This window comes from Scyliorhinus canicula, chromosome 22, assembly GCF_902713615.1.
Source record: "Scyliorhinus canicula chromosome 22, sScyCan1.1, whole genome shotgun sequence".
Classification (NCBI taxonomy): domain Eukaryota; kingdom Metazoa; phylum Chordata; class Chondrichthyes; order Carcharhiniformes; family Scyliorhinidae; genus Scyliorhinus; species Scyliorhinus canicula.
This window is the reverse complement of record NC_052167.1, coordinates 10,559,234-10,580,389: the sequence shown is the minus strand read 5'-3', so window position 1 is coordinate 10,580,389 and position 21,156 is coordinate 10,559,234. Positions and strand designations below refer to the sequence as shown.

Sequence of the window (21,156 nt, the reverse complement as noted above, 5' to 3'; positions counted from 1 at the left end):
CACCCTCTCCAGAGAAACAATGCTTTCCTGATGTTTCACAACCTCTCAGCCCTGACGCCACCCTCAGAATAATCTTTACCACACCTTCTTGCGAACCCGGATGTTGGGGGTGGGCAAGAAATTGTTTTGCAAGGCCATGGTAGCGGGGGCTGATCCCACCTCTGTGCGTTTGCCCGCAGCCCCCCCCGGTGGAAACTCTGCCTCTCCCTGGCGCAGGGACCCGTGAGGACCACCCAGTCATGCCAACCTAATCAGCACTGCCGTCACTCGCATCTTGAGCTGCCCAATAATAATAATCTTTATTGTCACAAGTAGGCTTACGTTATCGGTGCAATGAAGTTACTGTGAAAGCCCCGAGTCGCCACATTCCGGCGCCTGTTCGGATGCACAGAGGGAGAATTCAGAATGTCCAATTCACATAACAAGCGCGTCTTGCGGGAGGAAACCGGAGCACCCGGAGGAAACCCACGCAGACATAGGGAGAACGTGCAGACTCCGCACCCAAGTCAGGAATCGAACCCGGGACCCTGGAGCTGTGAATCAACAGTGCTAGCCACTGTGCTACCGTGCCCCCCTAGAGAACCCAGTGATGTTTCTTCCGAAGTGGTGGATGGCCTTGAGCCCCTCTCTCATCCAGCAGAAAGGAGCATTGACCATTTCACTGTGCAGTCTGAAATGCTATCCCATATGTTAATGTGTTCCAAAGACCAAAGGAAAGTACAGCACAGGAACAGGCCCTTCGGCCCTCCAAGCCTGTGCCGACCATGCTGCCTGTCTAAACTAAAATCTCCTACACTTCCGGGGTCCGTATCCCTCTATTCCCATCCTATTCATGTATTTGTCAAGATGCCCCTTAAACGCCACTATCGTCCCTGCTTCCACCCCCTCCTCCGGCAGCGAGTTCCAGGCACCCACTACCCTCTGTGTAAAAAACTTGCCTCGTACATCTCCTCTAAACCCTGCCCCTCGCTCCTTAAACCTATGCCCCCTAGTAAATGATCCCTCTACCCTTCTGAAATAGTTAGACTTTAGATGCAAATTGCTGTGGCATTAGGGCGACGTGGCTCAGTGGTTAGCACTGGACTGCGGCGCCGAGGTCCCAGGTTCAATCCCAGCTTTGGGCCACTGTCCGTGTGGAGTTTGCACATTCTCCCCGTGTCTGCGTGGGTTTGGACCCACCAACCCAAAGATGTGCTGGTTAGGTGGATTGGCCACGCTAAATTGCCCCATAATTGGGGAAAAAAATAATTGGGTACTCTAAATTTATATTTTTAAAAATGCTGTGGTAACGTTGAGCGTGTTTCTAGCATTTCTCCATGTGGCAGCTAGATTTAATATATTGTTACTCCGCTCTTGTCTGCAGCGCATGAGCACTGCTCATTACTGTTAGTTATTTATTAATGAGTAATAGAACAATATAGCACCATATTCATTAGTATTGAAGGATAGTGGTAATGAAGGTGCTGCGGAGATTTTTCAATACTGAGCACATCCCGGCAAATTCCAGTGAAACAAATATATCTGAGGAGGGAGCCCATGTTATTGCAAACAAGTGATTCTCTACCTGAGCTTCCTCTCAACACATGAGTACTTTAGTTGAATGTTTTGTGTCCCTGATGCTTCTTATTAGGCACTTGTGTTGAATGTGTTGGAATAAATTAAGAGCCATAAAAGTACCGAGCAAAGCCACTCGAGCCATCAATAAATCCTTCAGCTTTATGTCAGAAATTTTTGACAGGCTTAGCAGGATTATTGGAAGTGCGCCTCAAATGAGTATAAATTAGCACCATTATTCCACAGACATTTTTCAAAAAACAATTAAATGTAAAATGACAGTTGGATAAGGATGGCTGAGCTCGACAAAGATAGTAGATGTTGTGTGGTGTCTGATTGTCGATACAGGAGCAAACTCTCCCAATGAAGAAGCCTCCATTTCGTCTGCTTCACAAATGATGAACTTTGATTTAAGCAGGAGAGTCTCGTGGGTGTCATTTGTTTGTTTGTCTCTGTGTAAGCATGTTTGTGGCTATGTCGCTGTGTGTCAGTAGGTGACTGTCACTGTGTGTGTGTCACTGTGTGTCTCACTGGGTAACTGCGTGTGTCACTGTGTGTGTGTCGCTGGGTGACTGTGTGTCCCTGTGTGTGTGTGTGTGTGTGTCACTGGGTGACTGTGTCACTGTGTGTGTCGCTGGGTGACTATCACTGTGTCGCTGGGTGACTGTGTCACTGTGTGTGTCGCTGGGTGACTGTGTCACTGTGTGTGTCGCTGGGTGACTATCACTGTGTCGCTGGGTGACTGTGTCACTGTGTGTGTCGCTGGGTGACTATCACTGTGTCGCTGGGTGACTCAGTGTGTGTGTGTCACTGGGTGACTGTGTGTCTGTCGCTGGGTGACTCAGTGTGTGTGTGTCACTGGGTGACTGTGTATCTGTCGCTGGGTGACTGTGTGTGTGCGACTGCGTGACTCTGTGTCTGTCGCTGGGTGACTGTGTGTCTGTCACTGGGTGACTGTGTGTCTGTCGCTGGATGGCTGTGTGTCTGTCGCTGGGTGACTGTGTGTCTGTCGCTGGGTGACTGTGTGTCTGTCGCTGGATGGCTGTGTGTCTGTCGCTGTGTGACTGTGTGTCTGTCGCTGGTGACTGTGTGTCTGTCGCTGGGTGGCTGTGTGTCTGTCGCTGGGTGACTGTGTGTCTGTCGCTGGGTGACTGTGTGTCTGTCGCTGTGTGTCTGTCGCTGGGTGACTGTGTGTCTGTCGCTGTGTGACTGTGTGTCTGTCGCTGGGTGACTGTGTGTCTGTCGCTGTGTGACTGTGTGTCTGTCGCTGGGTGACTGTGTGTCTGTCACTGGGTGACTGTGTGTCTGTCGCTGTGTGACTGTGTGTCTGTCGCTGGGTGACTGTGTGTCTGTCGCTGGGTGGCTGTGTGTCTGTCGCTGGGTGACTGTGTGTCTGTCGCTGTGTGACTGTGTGTCTGTCGCTGGTGACTGTGTGTCTGTCGCTGTGTGTCTGTCGCTGGGTGACTGTGTGTCTGTCGCTGGGTGACTGTGTCTGTCGCTGGGTGGCTGTGTGTCGCTGGGTGACTGTGTGTCTGTCGCTGGGTGACTGTGTGTCTGTCGCTGGGTGACTGTGTGTCTGTCGCTGGGTGACTGTGTGTCTGTCGCTGGGTGACTGTGTGTCTGTCGCTGGGTGACTGTGTGTCTGTCGCTGGGTGACTGTGTGTCTGTCGCTGGGTGACTGTGTGTCTGTCGCTGGGTGACTGTGTGTCTGTCGCTGGGTGGCTGTGTGTCTGTCGCTGGGTGACGGTGTGTCTGTCGCTGGGTGACTGTGTGTCTGTCGCTGTGTGACTGTGTGTCTGTCGCTGGGTGACTGTGTGTCTGTCGCTGGGTGGCTGTGTGTCTGTCGCTGTGTGACTGTGTGTCTGTCGCTGGGTGACTGTGTCTGTCGCTGGGTGACTGTGTGTCTGTCGCTGGTGACTGTGTGTCTGTCGCTGGGTGACTGTGTGTCTGTCGCTGTGTGTCTGTCGCTGGGTGACTGTGTGTCTGTCGCTGGGTGGCTGTGTGTCTGTCGCTGTGTGTCTGTCGCTGGGTGACTGTGTGTCTGTCGCTGGGTGACTGTGTGTCTGTCGCTGGGTGACTGTGTGTCTGTCGCTGGGTGTCTGTGTGTCTGTCGCTGGGTGACTGTGTGTCTGTCGCTGGGTGACTGTGTGTCTGTCGCTGGGTGACTGTGTGTCTGTCGCTGGGTGACTGTGTGTCTGTCGCTGGGTGACTGTGTGTCTGTCGCTGGGTGACTGTGTGTCTGTCGCTGGGTGACTGTGTGTCGTTGGGTGACTGTGTGCCTGTCGCTGGGTGACTGTGTGTCTGTCGCTGGGTGACTGTGTGTCTGTCGCTGGGTGACTGTGTGTCTGTCGCTGGGTGACTGTGTGTCTGTCGCTGGGTGTCTGTCGCTGTGTGACTGTGTGTCTGTCGCTGTGTGACTGTGTGTCTGTCGCTGTGTGACTGTGTGTCTGTCGCTGGTGACTGTGTGTCTGTCGCTGTGTGTCTGTCGCTGGGTGACTGTGTGTCTGTCGCTGGGTGGCTGTGTGTCTGTCGCTGTGTGTCTGTCGCTGTGTGACTGTGTGTCTGTCGCTGGGTGACTGTGTGTCTGTCGCTGGGTGGCTGTGTGTCTGTCGCTGTGTGTCTGTCGCTGGGTGACTGTGTGTCTGTCGCTGGGTGACTGTGTGTCTGTCGCTGGGTGGCTGTGTGTCTGTCGCTGTGTGTCTGTCGCTGTGTGACTGTGTGTCTGTCGCTGGGTGACTGTGTGTCTGTCGCTGGGTGGCTGTGTGTCTGTCGCTGGGTGGCTGTGTGTCTGTCGCTGTGTGTCTGTCGCTGGGTGACTGTGTGTCTGTCGCTGGGTGGCTGTGTGTCTGTCGCTGTGTGTCTGTCGCTGGGTGGCTGTGTGTCTGTCGCTGGGTGGCTGTGTGTCTGTCGCTGTGTGTCTGTCGCTGGGTGGCTGTGTGTCTGTCGCTGGGTGGCTGTGTGTCTGTCGCTGGGTGACTGTGTGTCTGTCGCTGGGTGACTGTGTGTCTGTCGCTGGGTGACTGTGTGTCTGTCGCTGGGTGACGGTGTGTCTGTCGCTGGGTGACTGTGTGTCTGTCGCTGGGTGGCTGTGTGTCTGTCGCTGGGTGACTGTGTGTCTGTCGCTGGGTGGCTGTGTGTCTGTCGCTGGGTGACTGTGTGTCTGTCGCTGGGTGACTGTGTGTCTGTCGCTGGGTGACTGTGTGTCTGTCGCTGGGTGACTGTGTGTCTGTCGCTGGGTGACTGTGTGTCTGTCGCTGGGTGACTGTGTGTCTGTCGCTGGGTGACTGTGTGTCTGTCGCTGTGTGTCTGTCGCTGGGTGACTGTGTGTCTGTCGCTGGGTGACTGTGTGTCTGTCGCTGGGTGGCTGTGTGTCTGTCGCTGTGTGTCTGTCGCTGTGTGTCTGTCGCTGGGTGACTGTGTCTGTCGCTGGGTGACTGTGTGTCTGTCGCTGTGTGTCTGTCGCTGGGTGACTGTGTGTCTGTCGCTGGGTGACTGTGTGTCTGTCGCTGGGTGGCTGTGTGTCTGTCGCTGTGTGTCTGTCGCTGGGTGGCTGTGTGTCTGTCGCTGGGTGACTGTGTGTCTGTCGCTGGGTGACTGTGTGTCTGTCGCTGGGTGACTGTGTGTCTGTCGCTGGGTGACTGTGTGTCTGTCGCTGGGTGGCTGTGTGTCTGTCGCTGGGTGACTGTGTGTCTGTCGCTGGGTGACTGTGTGTCTGTCGCTGGGTGACTGTGTGTCTGTCGCTGTGTGTCTGTCGCTGGGTGACTGTGTGTCTGTCGCTGGGTGACTGTGTGTCTGTCGCTGGGTGACTGTGTGTCTGTCGCTGGGTGACTGTGTGTCTGTCGCTGTGTGACTGTGTGTCTGTCGCTGGTGACTGTGTGTCTGTCGCTGTGTGTCTGTCGCTGGGTGACTGTGTGTCTGTCGCTGGGTGACTGTGTCTGTCGCTGGGTGGCTGTGTGTCGCTGGGTGACTGTGTGTCTGTCGCTGGGTGACTGTGTGTCTGTCGCTGGGTGACTGTGTGTCTGTCGCTGGGTGACTGTGTGTCTGTCGCTGGGTGACTGTGTGTCTGTCGCTGGGTGACTGTGTGTCTGTCGCTGGGTGACTGTGTGTCTGTCGCTGGGTGACTGTGTGTCTGTCGCTGGGTGACTGTGTGTCTGTCGCTGGGTGGCTGTGTGTCTGTCGCTGGGTGACGGTGTGTCTGTCGCTGGGTGACTGTGTGTCTGTCGCTGTGTGACTGTGTGTCTGTCGCTGGGTGACTGTGTGTCTGTCGCTGGGTGGCTGTGTGTCTGTCGCTGTGTGACTGTGTGTCTGTCGCTGGGTGACTGTGTCTGTCGCTGGGTGACTGTGTGTCTGTCGCTGGTGACTGTGTGTCTGTCGCTGGGTGACTGTGTGTCTGTCGCTGTGTGTCTGTCGCTGGGTGACTGTGTGTCTGTCGCTGGGTGGCTGTGTGTCTGTCGCTGTGTGTCTGTCGCTGGGTGACTGTGTGTCTGTCGCTGGGTGACTGTGTGTCTGTCGCTGGGTGACTGTGTGTCTGTCGCTGGGTGTCTGTGTGTCTGTCGCTGGGTGACTGTGTGTCTGTCGCTGGGTGACTGTGTGTCTGTCGCTGGGTGACTGTGTGTCTGTCGCTGGGTGACTGTGTGTCTGTCGCTGGGTGACCGTGTGTCTGTCGCTGGGTGACTGTGTGTCTGTCGCTGGGTGACTGTGTGTCGCTGGGTGACTGTGTGCCTGTCGCTGGGTGACTGTGTGTCTCGCTGGGTGACTGTGTGTCTGTCGCTGGGTGACTGTGTGTCTGTCGCTGGGTGACTGTGTGTCTGTCGCTGGGTGTCTGTCGCTGTGTGACTGTGTGTCTGTCGCTGTGTGACTGTGTGTCTGTCGCTGTGTGACTGTGTGTCTGTCGCTGGTGACTGTGTGTCTGTCGCTGTGTGTCTGTCGCTGGGTGACTGTGTGTCTGTCGCTGGGTGGCTGTGTGTCTGTCGCTGTGTGTCTGTCGCTGTGTGACTGTGTGTCTGTCGCTGGGTGACTGTGTGTCTGTCGCTGGGTGGCTGTGTGTCTGTCGCTGTGTGTCTGTCGCTGGGTGACTGTGTGTCTGTCGCTGGGTGACTGTGTGTCTGTCGCTGGGTGGCTGTGTGTCTGTCGCTGTGTGTCTGTCGCTGTGTGACTGTGTGTCTGTCGCTGGGTGACTGTGTGTCTGTCGCTGGGTGACTGTGTGTCTGTCGCTGGGTGGCTGTGTGTCTGTCGCTGGGTGGCTGTGTGTCTGTCGCTGTGTGTCTGTCGCTGGGTGGCTGTGTGTCTGTCGCTGGGTGGCTGTGTGTCTGTCGCTGGGTGACTGTGTGTCTGTCGCTGGGTGACTGTGTGTCTGTCGCTGGGTGACTGTGTGTCTGTCGCTGGGTGACTGTGTGTCTGTCGCTGGGTGACGGTGTGTCTGTCGCTGGGTGACTGTGTGTCTGTCGCTGGGTGGCTGTGTGTCTGTCGCTGGGTGACTGTGTGTCTGTCGCTGGGTGGCTGTGTGTCTGTCGCTGGGTGACTGTGTGTCTGTCGCTGGGTGACTGTGTGTCTGTCGCTGGGTGACTGTGTGTCTGTCGCTGGGTGACTGTGTGTCTGTCGCTGGGTGACTGTGTGTCTGTCGCTGGGTGACTGTGTGTCTGTCGCTGGGTGACTGTGTGTCTGTCGCTGTGTGTCTGTCGCTGGGTGACTGTGTGTCTGTCGCTGGGTGACTGTGTGTCTGTCGCTGGGTGGCTGTGTGTCTGTCGCTGTGTGTCTGTCGCTGTGTGTCTGTCGCTGGGTGACTGTGTCTGTCGCTGGGTGACTGTGTGTCTGTCGCTGTGTGTCTGTCGCTGGGTGACTGTGTGTCTGTCGCTGGGTGACTGTGTGTCTGTCGCTGGGTGGCTGTGTGTCTGTCGCTGTGTGTCTGTCGCTGGGTGGCTGTGTGTCTGTCGCTGGGTGACTGTGTGTCTGTCGCTGGGTGACTGTGTGTCTGTCGCTGGGTGACTGTGTGTCTGTCGCTGGGTGACTGTGTGTCTGTCGCTGGGTGGCTGTGTGTCTGTCGCTGGGTGACTGTGTGTCTGTCGCTGGGTGACTGTGTGTCTGTCGCTGGGTGACTGTGTGTCTGTCGCTGTGTGTCTGTCGCTGGGTGACTGTGTGTCTGTCGCTGGGTGACTGTGTCTGTCGCTGGGTGACTGTGTGTCTGTCGCTGGGTGACTGTGTGTCTGTCGCTGGGTGACTGTGTGTCTGTCGCTGGGTGACTGTGTGTCTGTCGCTGGGTGACTGTGTGTCTGTCGATGGGTGACTGTGTCTGTCGCTGGGTGACTGTGTGTGTGTCTGTCGCTGGGTGACTGTGTGTCTGTCGCTGGGTGACTGTGTGTCTGTCGCTGGGTGGCTGTGTGTCTGTCGCTGTGTGTCTGTCGCTGGGTGACTGTGTGTCTGTCGCTGGGTGACTGTGTCTGTCGCTGGGTGACTGTGTGTGTGTCTGTCGCTGGGTGACTGTGTGTCTGTCGCTGGGTGACTGTGTGTCTGTCGCTGGGTGGCTGTGTGTCTGTCGCTGTGTGTCTGTCGCTGGGTGACTGTGTGTCTGTCGCTGGGTGACTGTGTGTCTGTCGCTGGGTGACTGTGTGTCTGTCGCTGTGTGACTGTGTGTCTGTCGCTGGGTGACTGTGTGTCTGTCGCTGGGTGACTGTGTGTCTGTCGCTGGGTGGCTGTGTGTCTGTCGCTGGGTGACTGTGTGTCTGTCGCTGGGTGGCTGTGTGTCTGTCGCTGGGTGACTGTCTGTCGCTGGGTGGCTGTGTGTCTGTCGCTGGGTGACTGTGTGTCTGTCGCTGGGTGACTGTGTGTCTGTCGCTGGGTGACTGTGTGTCTGTCGCTGGGTGACTGTGTGTCTGTCGCTGGGTGACTGTGTGTCTGTCGCTGGGTGACTGTGTCTGTCGCTGGGTGACTGTGTGTGTGTGTCTGTCGCTGGGTGACTGTGTGTCTGTCGCTGGGTGACTGTGTGTCTGTCGCTGGGTGACTGTGTGTCTGTCGCTGGGTGACTGTGTGTCTGTCGCTGGGTGACTGTGTGTCTATCGCTGGGTGACTGTGTGTCTGTCGCTGGGTGACTGTGTGTCTGTCGCTGGGTGGCTGTGTGTCTGTCGCTGGGTGACTGTGTGTCTGTCGCTGGGTGACTGTGTGTCTGTCGCTGGGTGACTGTGTGTCTGTCGCTGGGTGACTGTGTGTCTGTCGCTGGGTGGCTGTGTGTCTGTCGCTGGGTGACTGTGTGTCTGTCGCTGGGTGATTGTGTGTCTGTCGCTGGGTGACTGTGTGTCTGTCGCTGGGTGACTGTGTGTCTGTCGCTGGGTGACTGTGTGTCTGTCGCTGGGTGACGGTGTGTCTGTCGCTGGGTGACTGTGTGTCTGTCGCTGGGTGACTGTGTGTCTGTCGCTGGGTGACTGTGTGTCTGTCGCTGGGTGACTGTGTGTCTGTCGCTGGGTGACTGTGTGTCTGTCGCTGGGTGACTGTGTGTCTGTCGCTGGGTGACTGTGTCTGTCGCTGGGTGACTGTGTGTCTGTCGCTGGGTGACTGTGTGTCTGTCGCTGGGTGACTGTGTGTCTGTCGCTGGGTGGCTGTGTGTGACTGAGCATTAGCTGTCCCATTACAACCATCAAATATAATCCTAGCCGATCTTCACAACTTTAAAGACTTAACGTGGACTTTTTAAACTTGTCTTTTTGGAAGGATAAGGTTCTTATAATGGATCTTTTCTCTCTGCACAGCTCTCCTGTCATCGTGGTGCGAGGATTTAGGGCGACTCCTGTTACTTCGTCACCAAAAGAGCCGTCAGAACGATACCCCTGGTAAACTGCCCATGCAGCCACCGATGAACTCTATGAACTCCATGAAACCAACACTCCCTCCAGGACCCCACAGGTCAGTCACTAGATCAGATTTTTCACAATCACCCTTCCACCTGTCTGCAGAGCTCAGCGTAAAACTGAGGGCAATTGCATAAATTGTTAATAAAACTTGTGTAAAGTTACAAACAGCAAGATGCAGCACTGAGCTGCTCTTTAATAATATTCCACAACAGAGTTTTAAGGGATAATGCATTGTATTTGCGAGGATTGCATGGACTGCTTGTGATCTGATCCCAGGGACTGTTGGTGATCTGCTGATCCATGGGACCCTTCGAGATCTGCTGATCCATGGGACCCTTCAGGATCTGCAGATCCATGGGACCATTCAGGATCTGCTGATCCATGGGACCCTTCGGGATCTGCTGATCCGTGGGACCCTTCGGGATCTGCTGATCCGTGGGACCATTCGGGATCTGCTGATCCGTGGAACCATTCGGGATCTGCTGATCCGTGGAACCATTCGGGATCTGCTGATCCATGGGACCCTTCGGGATCTGCTGATCCATGGGACCCTTCGGGATCTGCTGATCCATAGGACCATTCAGGCTCTGCTGATCCGTGGGACCATTTGGGATCTGCTGATCCATGGGACCCTTTGGGATCTGCTGATCCATGGGACCCTTCGGGATCTGCTGATCCGTGGGACCCTTCGGGATATGCTGATCCGTGGGACCATTCGGGATCTGCTGATCCGTGGAACCATTCGGGATCTGCTGATCCATGGGACCCTTCGGGATCTGCTGATCCGTGGGACCAATCGGGATCTGCTGATCCATGGGACCATTCGGGATCTGCTAATCTGTGGCATCATTGGTGATCTGCTTGTCCCTGGGACTGTTTGTGATCTCCTGATTGCTGTGGTCAAACCTTGGATGCCAGCAGTGGTAACTTGCTTCATTTGCTGCTCTTGATGTCGGAGTAGGTTGAATGCAGGTGAGAAGGAAGAATGATGCCTGTGTTATTGTGGGGGAGGGCGGGGGGGGGGGGGGGGGGGGCAGTGTTCAGGGGCTGATTGCTGATGAAAATGTAGGTCCAGCTTTGGGGCAGTGCGGAGCGTGACAGTTAACCTGATGAAATGCTGCGCGCAGACATAATAGGTTTGTCCTACTATCAATGTATGAGGCATAAAATCCATTCACAAAAGCATTGCTAAGATCAGCTTTTTGAGGTGTTTATTTATAAAGCAGCATTAATTTGAGAAGATGGTCAAATGGAATTGTCACTGTTATTCAGCTGGGTGAGTCCGCTAATTTTTTTAATTCATGGAACTGGCAAAGCCTATTGAGTCGTAAACCTCCTGATGTATGGAGGCAATTCTGAATGATTCCTCCCATTATTACTGCGGAATAGTTTCAGGAGAACGCATCTTTGGGTTTCTTAAGTCTTTCAGAATTGTCTTTGTATTCAGCTGCCATGCTGCATGAAATAACGGACCCGCCAACCTTTGGTTCTTGTCTCGCTACACTTGTGTCCCCTATGAGCTGTGAAACGCAGAGTCAAAGAAATAAAACACACCACGTTCCGAGGAGCCTCCACCTGTTGTGTTTGAACAGTTAGGCGATTGTAACAAGGGTCACAATAATGGAGGTGTTTCGATAACCTTGATGCCTTTTAGACTTGGGGAAGTGGAACTCGGACCATTGCCCTCTTCCCCTCACTATCCAGTGATGTGTATGTGTGGGTGCGCACCAGTGATGTTGATTAATGGAGCATTTTATTGCCACGGTAATTAACTACGTCCCCGCAATGTATAATCATCTGGCCAATAAGTTCAGCTTTATTGTCCTGTGCGTTGGAGCTGGCCGCTAGTTTCTAATGTTGTGATTTCTTCTCGCCAATAAATCTGGGAGTTGTCTTTGAGCAGCTGCTGGCTCAGAACGCCCGGGAGGGGGGTGGGGGCGGTTGGTCCCGTGCTTTATTCGCGCTCGTGACACAGGCAACTTCCTGTCAACTGGGCAGAGTAGCCTGAAGATCCCCAGTGGTCACAGTTAGAGCAGCCTCAATTCATTCCCTGTGGAGCTCGAGGGATGACAGGTTCTGATTGTCCCATCCAAGGCTCATATACCTTTGACATGGAACATTCGATTTTTCTGCATGACGACTGATTTGAGATATGTGTGCCTGTTTGCACGCCGTGCTCATGTTAAATTGGAGGATTGTGTCTCTCTTGTCTGTCTTGCTGATGTTGCTGTTTTGCTCCGTTTCTCTGAGATGTCAGGCTTGACTTGGTGGCAACATTCACACTTTAAACTCAGAAGGCCATGGGTTCAAGTCTCTCTCCAAAGACTGGAGTGCATAATCTAGGCTGTCAGTTTATAGCGGAGTACACCCTTGGCCACTGTAACCTCCTTTTGCCTTGACCCTGACTGCCCATTCCCTCCCACATCCATTGCTCTAATCTCTTCACTCTCCATCTGTGCTTCCTCTCAGCCCATACCATGCCTTGTTCTTCTGCCCCTCTCCCCCACAAAAGCGGTATTATTTTGCCGCATGCCTCATTTTAACGGAGCCTCCCATCGTTCCCACATCGCTGAATGACACTGTCTTAGCCCCCCTTCCATGCTGCAAACTGAACCCTGTGGAGTTGTGAACCCACGTCAAACGTCAATATTTCTCATTTACATCAATGGCTCGAGTTCAGGACCCCAATGTAAAGTGTGCAGGCGGTACAAAGATCGGGTGGGCGTCAAGCAGGTTACTTCGAGATTACAGAGTGAATTGGATGAGATAAGCCGGTGAGGAAACCAATGGAGATGATTTTATTGTGGGTCAATCTTGGGTACCGCAGGTACAAAGAACAAATGAAACAACATGTTTAGTCCGTGAACGGTGTTGAAAAAGCAACATATGAAATCAAGAGAAACCTTTGGAGGCTTAATAGACTCATCACGTCCAACTAAAGCAGAGCATCAGCCAACACAACCAATAAAGCATAAACTAGATGGTCAGCACTCTAGTGGACAGTAATCTGGTCAGGCCTCACTTTGAGTGTGGTGCCCATTTCTCATCGCCAAGACACAGGGAGAGACATTCACATTGCCAATGTCTTTGAATTTATTCAAGGCAGAGTTAGACATGTTTTTGATATGCAAGGGCGACACGGAGTCCCGGGTTCGATTCTGACCTCAGGTCTGTGTGGAGTCTGCATATTCTTCCCATGTCTGTGTGGGTTTCCTCCCACAGTCCAAAGAAGTGCAGGTTAGGTGGATTGACCATGCTAAATTGCCCCCTAGGCGGGATTACGGGGATAGGGCAGGGTATTGGGCCTAGGTACAGTGCTCTTCCAGGGGGTTAGTGCAGATCTAATGGGCCCAATGGCCTCCTTCTGCACTGTACGGAGTACTAATCTTCTATACAATGGAATCAAGGATTATTTGTGGGGCGGGTTGCAGACAAAAAAGTGGAGCTGAGACCACAGCCAGATCAGCCATGACCGTATCAGATAGAAGAGCAGGTTAAAGGGGCCGAATGGCTTACTCCTGAGTCCTGGAGGCAGTGCAGAAAAAGCCTATAGATCTGACACCATGTGTCAACAATTTGAGGAGGATCGACTGGAGAAATGTGGACTTTTTAGCCTGGAAAACAGTCATCTGAGAGATCTTTTAGTGGTACCTTAAGATAGTTAAGACAATAGAAATAGTGAATCCAGAAGATTAACTTGTGAAAGGAAGACAGGATCAAACAAAGAAAAGCTGAACGTACGACATGAAATTCTTCATCACAGGAAGAGTAATGAGCGTACGGAACGAATATCGAGGGAGAGTAGTAGAGACCCAAACCATGGACACTTTTAAGAACAGTAAGAAGTCTTACAACACCAGGTTAAAGTCCAACATGTTTGTTTCAAACACTAGCTTTCGGAGCACTGCTCCTTCCTCAGGTGAATCACCTGAAACAAACCTGTTGGACTTTAACCTGGTGTTGTAAGACTTCTTACTGTGCTCACCCCAGTCCAACGCCGGCATCTCCACATCATGGCTACTTTTAAGAACCAACTGAATGGAGGCCTTAAGGGTCATTCTGGACACCTGAACCAAAATGGGCCAAATAGCCTTCCGCGTCCATAACTTTTTGTCAATTTGTGAACCATTTTAACTATGACTGTATTTAATAGCTTTCCCTCGGCTGCTGTTTCACTTTAGATACTTCTCCTGCCCTAAATACAGCAATCAACATAGTGTGAAGATCTGCTAATCTATCTGTCTTGCTTCAGGGGTCAGTCCAGCAAACTTCAAAGTGTTAAAAGTATTTCAAAGGAAGCCAGCCATTTCCTGCTGTTTATTTTTAACGTGACTGTTCCAAGGATCCACTTGTATGCAGAAACCGTCTTCAGCAATGAATCTCCAATCTGCCTCGGGCTGTGCCAGCACCATCTGAGCTCAGCACAGTTTATTCAAACTATCCATTCTTTTTAAGCACTGTTTTTAAGGAAATTCCGAGTTCTGATCCTGGACGTTTGTAGGGAATGGTTTGGGGATGAGTGGACAAGTTGCCAGGCAGTAACTGTTTTTCTCTCTCTCTCTCTCTCTCTCTCTCTCTTATGTAGTGATGGGTCATTCACCTATGACGCTGTGCCTTGGCAGCAAAACACGAGTCAACCACCAGGGTCGTTGTCTGTAGTTACAACTGTGTGGGGAGTCACCAACACATCACAAAGCCAGGTAATGTCAGTTCTGTAATGTACCTCTGCTGTAAATTTACCACAAACTCAGACAATCATCATGGCAAATAAGAAACTAAACCGTATTTCACTGGCGGGTGAAAGCAGAACTAGGGGACATAGCCTCAAAATAAGGGGAAGTAGATTTACGACGGAGTTTAGGAGGAACTTCTTCACCCAAAGGGTTGTGAATCTATGGAATTCCTTGCCCAGTGAAGCAGTTGAGGCTCCTTCATTACATGTTTTTAAGGTAAAGATAGATAGTTTTTTGAAGAATAAAGGGATTAAGGGTTATGGTGTTCGGGCCGGAAAGTGGAGCTGAGTCCACAAAAGATCAGCCATGATCTCATTGAATGGCGGAGCAGGCTCGAGGGGCCAGATGGCCTACTCCTGCTCCTAGTCCTAGTTCTTATGTGTTTAAAAAGTCACTTTTAGCAATTGTTTGCAATGTGGTTGCATCAACCTTGAAACTCCCCCAATGACTCAGCTGGTAAACGCAGGACACGTGGAACGAAAAGGCCAGGGCCTGGCCTCCCTCTGGATTTCGTTAGCTCATCTCAGCCAGGTTGGCAGGAAAGACTCTAGAATTGGTTACAGAGTTCCCAAAGTTCCGGCTCCACCCCAGCGCTGGAAAAACATGCCGGTGGTTGGTTGGCATGGACAGGCTCGGTCAGGGCAACTGTCAGGTCCATTGGTCTGCCAATGACTCATTGTATCAGGGCACACATGAGGACTGGCCATTCCATTGCTGTTCTAGAGGACATCTTCCAAAGGCAAATCCCAGAAGCACTGAAGTAGTCACGTGTAGGCCAGACCAGGAAAGGATGGCCGATTCCCTTCCGTAAAGGACATTAGTGAACCGGCTGACTGTTTTTAAACAACAGTTGATGATAATTGTCATGGTCAATTTCAGATTTATTAATTGGATTTAAATTCCATCGTCAGTCATGATAGGATTTGAACCCGTGTCTAGAGCATTAGGGCCTCTGGATTATTATTATTTTTTAAAATTTAGAGTGCCCAATTAATTTTTTCCAATTAAGGGGCAATTTAGCGTGGCCAATCCACAATTGGGTTGTGGGGGTGAAACCCACGCAAACATGGGGAGAATGTGCAAACTTCACACTGACAGTGACCCAGAGCCGGGATCGAACCTGGGACCTCGGCGCCGTGAGGCAGCAGTGCTAACCAGCCTCTAGATTATTAGTCCACTGACATTAACACTAGGCCACTGTTCTTCATCTATGCCACCAATCTTGTGCGGAAACTGGATGCTTCTCTGTCTCATTTCCCAGTGCCTTTTAATACAGTTAATTTCTCTTCCTGCAAGCAGGTGCTGGGAAATCCAATGGCGAATGCCAGTAACCCCATGACGCCAGGGGGCAACCCAATGGGCTCTGGGATGTCCGCAAACAATCCTGGAATCAACTCGCCTCAGTTTGCCAGTCAGCAGCAGCAGTTCTCATCGGGCAAGGGTGGCTCCAACCAAGCGTACATTCAGCAGGGCATGTACGGGCGACCAAACTACCCTGGAAGTGGCAACTTTGGGAGCAGGTAAAACCCACAGGCTGTTGGCGTCTCAATTCAAGGGGGACTGCTTCCTGAATCCTGGGGGAGCGTGCACAATACTGAGCCAGGAGACACCAGCGCAGGAGGAAATGCCCATTATTCCAGACTTGAGAAATGGGAGCATGTGGAGATGGGCGAAAATAATTCAGCCGATAACACTGAGAGGATTTGTAGTTGCGTCTCTGAACATTCCAGCCTGTATAATTTTCACATGTTCCCCTGCTCCCGTTTAATTTTTTTTTGGATCTGATTTTGTTTGGACTTGTTGGTTGAAATCTCCCACTTCCAGGTCAATGACTTATTCACTTTGTTGCTCATCCAACTGGATGACCTTCTGAGAACAAGTTGCTATTTCCCAGACCACCAGGTATAGGCCTGAATGGCAGTGTGCGCCAGGTCCTTCCCTGGTGCAACCTGTCTCTGCTCTTACCTCTCCATCAAAAATCTTCACTCTCTGCTTCTACATGTATAGAGCTGAGCTGTACATGTTTGGATTGGATTGGATTTGTTTATTGTCACGTGTACCGAGGTACAGTGAAAAGTATTTTCCTGCAAGCAGCTCAACAGGTCATTCAGTACATGGAAGAAAAGGGAATTAAACAAAATTCAAGAAACTACATGAGAATACATAAGAGGGCAACACAAGATATACAAAGTAACTCCATTGGCATCGGTTGAAGCATACAGGGTGTAGTGTTAATGAGGTCAGTCAATAAGAGGGTCATTTAGGAGTCTGGTGACAGTGGGGAAGAAGCTGTTTTTGAGTCTGTTGGTGCGTGTTCTCAGACTTCTGAATCTCCTGCCCGATGGAAGAAGTTGGAAAAGTGAGTAAGCCGGGTGGGAGGGATCCTTGATTATGCTGCCCGCTTTCCCCAGGCAGCAGGAGGTGTAGATGGAGTCCATGGATGGGAGGCAGGTTAGTGTGATGGACTGGGCGGTATTCACGACTATCTGAAGTTCCTTGCGGTCCTGGGCCAAGCAGTTGCCATACCAGGCTGTGATGCAGCCCGATTTGGGGACCCAAATTAGTTATTTAAAGCAATCTTTCCTGTCCTCCCCCTCTCGCGAGGCAACCTACCATTCTGTAGCTGAGGAGACAACTCCTCCGTTAAGGGCACTGAAAAATGCACAGTCCAGTCTGATTCCTCACACCCTCCTCCCCAGGAGGAGCTGATCATCACTCACCACCTCCTCGAATCTGTGGGGATCTCTAGCACAAACGTCTGCCCTTTTACTTTGTGTGTAGTACAGTGTACCCCCAACGTTACTACTGTCAACAATGTTCATATGGTTTAGTAATGTGGCTTATCCCTTTGAACCTGCAGAGCGGAGTGTAACTATAAATGTGTACAATGGCCTCAATTCTGCTTTTTACAAATTGTTACTGAGAAAGATGATGCCCAACTGTACGTTATTTCTTTTCCACACTCTTTCAGTTACCCTGGTGGTCCCAACACTCCTGGCTCTATGGGCATTCCTCAGCACAGCAGGCCACCAACAGATTTTACCCAGCCGGCCGCCGCAGCGGCAGCAGCAGCAGTTGCAGCCGCCGCAGCAACGGCAACAGCGACGGCGACAGCCACAGTGGCTGCCCTGCAAGAGAAACAGAACCAGGAGATGAGCCAGTACGGCCCGGTAAGGAACCATCTTTGTTGTAAGAAGCCAGCCCTTGGTCAGCACTTCATAGGTCCATTAATTGAGTGTTTAATGGTCCTGGCATTGTAGTGTCTCGCCATGGTGGCCTACTGGCACTTTGAAAGAAATAACTTGCATTTATATAGCACCTTTTATGCCTGCAGGACATATCAAGTGCTTTAGTCAATCCTTTTATAAATTGTAGTCACTTTAGGGGAAACACCTTTACCCAGAGAATGGTTATAATGTGGAATTCGCTGCATAAGGCTTGGATGGGTTCAAGGAGAGACTAAATGAAGGAGACGGAACTAGAAGAATAGGTTTTACATACATAGAATTTACAGTGCGGAAGGAGGCCATTCGGCCCATCGAGTCTGCACCAGTCCTTGGAAAGAGCACCCTACTTAAGCCCACACCTCCACCCTATCCCCGGAACCCCACTTCACCATTTTGGACATTACGGGCAATTTAGAATGGCCAATCCACCTAACTTGCACATCTTTGGTGGGGGTGAGACCCATGCAGACACGGGGATAATGTGCAAACTCCACACCGGGCAGTGACCCGGGGCCGGGATCGAACCCAGGTCCTTGGCGCCATGAGGCAGCAGTGCTAGCCACTGCGCCACCGCGCCGCCCAGTTGTGGTGGCATTCAAACTCACATCTCTAGATCGTTTTTCCAAGTCCGGTTTCATAACCACATGTTACCATCTCCTTATAATTGTTTTTGTTTTAGAAAATATTTTATTGAAGCATTTGCAATTTTCACAGTTTAACACATTAACATTTCTTAAAGAACCGCGTGGCCCCTTATATATTGTTGATAGGATGAGATGAAGAGGGTTTGGGAGGGGGCCTGTGTGGGATATAAATACCAGCATTGCCCTGTTGGGTGGAATGCCATATTTCTGTGTGAGGATACTTGGCAATGCTGGAAACACGGCAGCTAAATAAGACTCAGCAATTAGAATAATTACTCGACAGCCTGAAATAATTTTTTGGGTGATATTGACGCATCTCTCCTGAGAGATGGAATTTCCCGCTGGTGCAGTGGTCCATTTGTAATAGATTGGGAGTGTCAGCCTTGGGGATGTGCACACGCTCCTGGGAGTGAGATTTGAACCAAACTCTTCTGACTCCACTCCTCTTCTGAGGCAACATTGCTACCCGCTGAGCCACAGCAAGCATAGGTGAGAGAGCAGCTTACACATTGGACTTACCTGTTTCATAAAATGCCAATTAGAACGGCATGGATGTCTTCAGAAGAGAATATATTAACACAAGTGCCCCGTTTGAAAAGTAATAAATTCCATATTATTGGTAAAGGAAAATAATCAATTGGAAGTATAATGTTGTTCTCCGAGTGGGTTCCACACGCCAGTGCCTCTGCTTGTGGAAGGCCTTAAATAAGCAGATACAACATACTCCCTCTCCAGCGGCGTGTTGGTCTTCAAGCTGTGTCATGACTCTGATTCTTACCACAGTTACTTTTGCCACAACGCAGGGTACAAGCCATCATGCTGCCACGCGTTAGCTTCGCCTCATTTTAGGTCCAACCCGTCTTCTGTCTCAAATGTTGTTCCTTCTCTGTTGCAGATGGGTCCAGCACAGGCTTACAACAGTCAGTTCATGAGCCAGCAGGGCGGACGGGGTCCATCGTCCATGCAGGGCAACATGAACCCTGGAGGGATGGGAGGTGGAATGACTCCGTCCAGCATGAGTGGACCACCCATGCCCATCAACCAGCCCAGACCCCCAGGGATGAATCCAGTGTTTGCATCCCACAGCCAGAGAGTGGCACAGCAAGGGTACCCAGGCCCAAGACCATCACAAATGATGCCCGCACAGGGAGTGAAACGGACTTATCCTGGAGAGGTGAGTGAAACTGAGGTAAAGGCCTCATGAATATCACACTGTTCCCGAATGCCAAGTGGTGAAGGATAGAACTGGAGCCTAATCTTCGCATACCTAATAAAGTTTAATTTAGAGACATGTGTTATAAACATGCATCTTGAAACGTAACAACAATTCTCAGTCAGTTCCTATTTCTACAAACACAATTGAATCCCCAGTTAATGTTCACCACCTGAATACAATTAAACACTTATTAATAGACAATTAACATTGCACACCAGTGATGCAGAATTTCAAAACATCACTAACAGATGAATTAAAATTGAATGTGTTTGTGTTTATTAATGCTGAACAATTTGGGCATCATTTACTGTGACATTTTCAATAATCGAAATGGTCCATAAATTTGGTTTGAGCACGTTTTACATATTCCTGTTTTTCCTCTTCGACCCCCCACCTCAACCCCCCTTTTGAACTTACTAATTTCTTACTTCCCCTCCATTCCATACTGAAGAAGTCTATGCCCAGCAAGACCTGGACAACATTCCCGTAACAGCCTTCCCGAACAGGCGCCGGAATGTGGCGATTAGGGGCTTTTCACAGTAACTTCATTGAAGCCTACTCGTGACAATAAAGCGATTTTCATTTCATTTGTTTTCACATTCAGGCTTGGGTTGATAAGTGGCAAGTAATATTGGCACCACACAAGTACCGGGCAGTGACCAACTCCAACAAGAGAGAATTTAACTATTGTCTCTTGACATTCAATGGCTTGATCGTCGCTGAGTCACTCACAATCTACATCCTTGGAGTTACTATTGATCAGAAAGTGAACTGGACTAGCCATATAAATACTATAGCTAAAAGAGCAGGTGAGAGTCTGGGAAATCTGCAGTGAGTAACTCACCCCCTGACTCCCCAAAGCCTGTCCACCATCTACAAGGCACAATTCAGGAGTGAGATGGAATCTCTCCACTTGCCTGGATGAGTGCAGTGTCAAAAATGCTCAAGAAGCTCAACACCATCCAGAAGAAAGCAGCTTGATTGAGACCCCATTCGCCACCTTCAAAATTCACTCCTTCCACCACTGATGCACAGTGGCAGCCTTAGTGAGTTCCTGCAGTGCATCTTGTGGATCCACAAGATGCACTGCAGGAACTCACCAAGGCTGCTTCAGCAGCACGTTCCATACCCATAACGGCTACCATCTAGAAGGACAAGGGCAGCAGATGCCTGGGAACATAATCCCCTGCAAGTGCCCCTTTAAGTCATTCACCATCCTGACTTGAAAATATATCGCCGCTCCTTCACTGTCGCTGGTTCAAAATCCTGGAACTCCCTCCCTAACAGCTCTGTGGGTGTACCTACACCTACCTGCAGCAGTCAGGGGTGTGGCTCACCACCACCGCCTCGAGGACAATTAGGTTTGGGTAATAAATGCTGGCCTAGCCGGCGACACCTACATCCTGTGAAAGAATAAAAATAAATTTAAAAGAATTCTCCATGACAGATGTCTGTTCGCTGTTGAAAATGTTGTCCCCCATTCAGGCATCACCTACCCCACTAAGATTAGGAGTACACAAGCCATTCTGGCAGTTTGTACTGAGCAGCCAGCATCGGAACACCACTATGTTTGCCACGTTGTGCAGCTGCCACTGTTGGCTTCCTTCTCTCAGATTTTAAACAGCCAGTTGTCTGACAATGCTGACTTTGCATCAGTGAGAATTCCTAAATACTATAAAGAAGATTTGCATTTTGCAGCCGAGCTACGGAGCGCAGCAGTATGGACCAAGCAGCCAATTTGCCAATCAGCCTGGCCAATATCCAACAGGGAACCCCCAAAGGCCCATCACGTCGCCCAGTTACCCTGGTCAGAGGATGCCTGGCCAACAGAGCACAGGCCAGTACCCCCCACCTCCGGTCAACGTGGCTCAGTACTACAAGGTAAGTGCACATCTTCCTGATTTACTTTTTGGCATATTTTGGTGTTTGATCTGGAGTGTC

At 51.2% G+C, this 21,156-nt stretch overlaps 1 protein-coding gene across 12 annotated transcripts in view; it reads left to right on the top strand.

The window, feature by feature from the left end:
* The window catches only part of zmiz1a (zinc finger, MIZ-type containing 1a), a 431,940-nt gene that overhangs the window by 373,589 nt on the left and 37,195 nt on the right, over positions 1-21,156 (top strand). For 9 of the 12 annotated variants that reach the window (XM_038782665.1, XM_038782666.1, XM_038782664.1 and 6 more), the window contains 6 exons: positions 9,294-9,447; positions 13,981-14,095; positions 15,425-15,648; positions 17,100-17,298; positions 18,895-19,173; positions 20,914-21,096. In XM_038782665.1, the coding sequence (XP_038638593.1) occupies positions 9,294-9,447; positions 13,981-14,095; positions 15,425-15,648; positions 17,100-17,298; positions 18,895-19,173; positions 20,914-21,096 (1,154 nt within the window). Of the gene's footprint in view, positions 1-9,291; positions 9,448-13,980; positions 14,096-15,424; positions 15,649-17,099; positions 17,299-18,894; positions 19,174-20,913; positions 21,097-21,156 lie in introns of all 12 variants that reach the window. The other 3 variants (XM_038782667.1, XM_038782669.1, XM_038782672.1) reach the window with 2 other exon arrangements.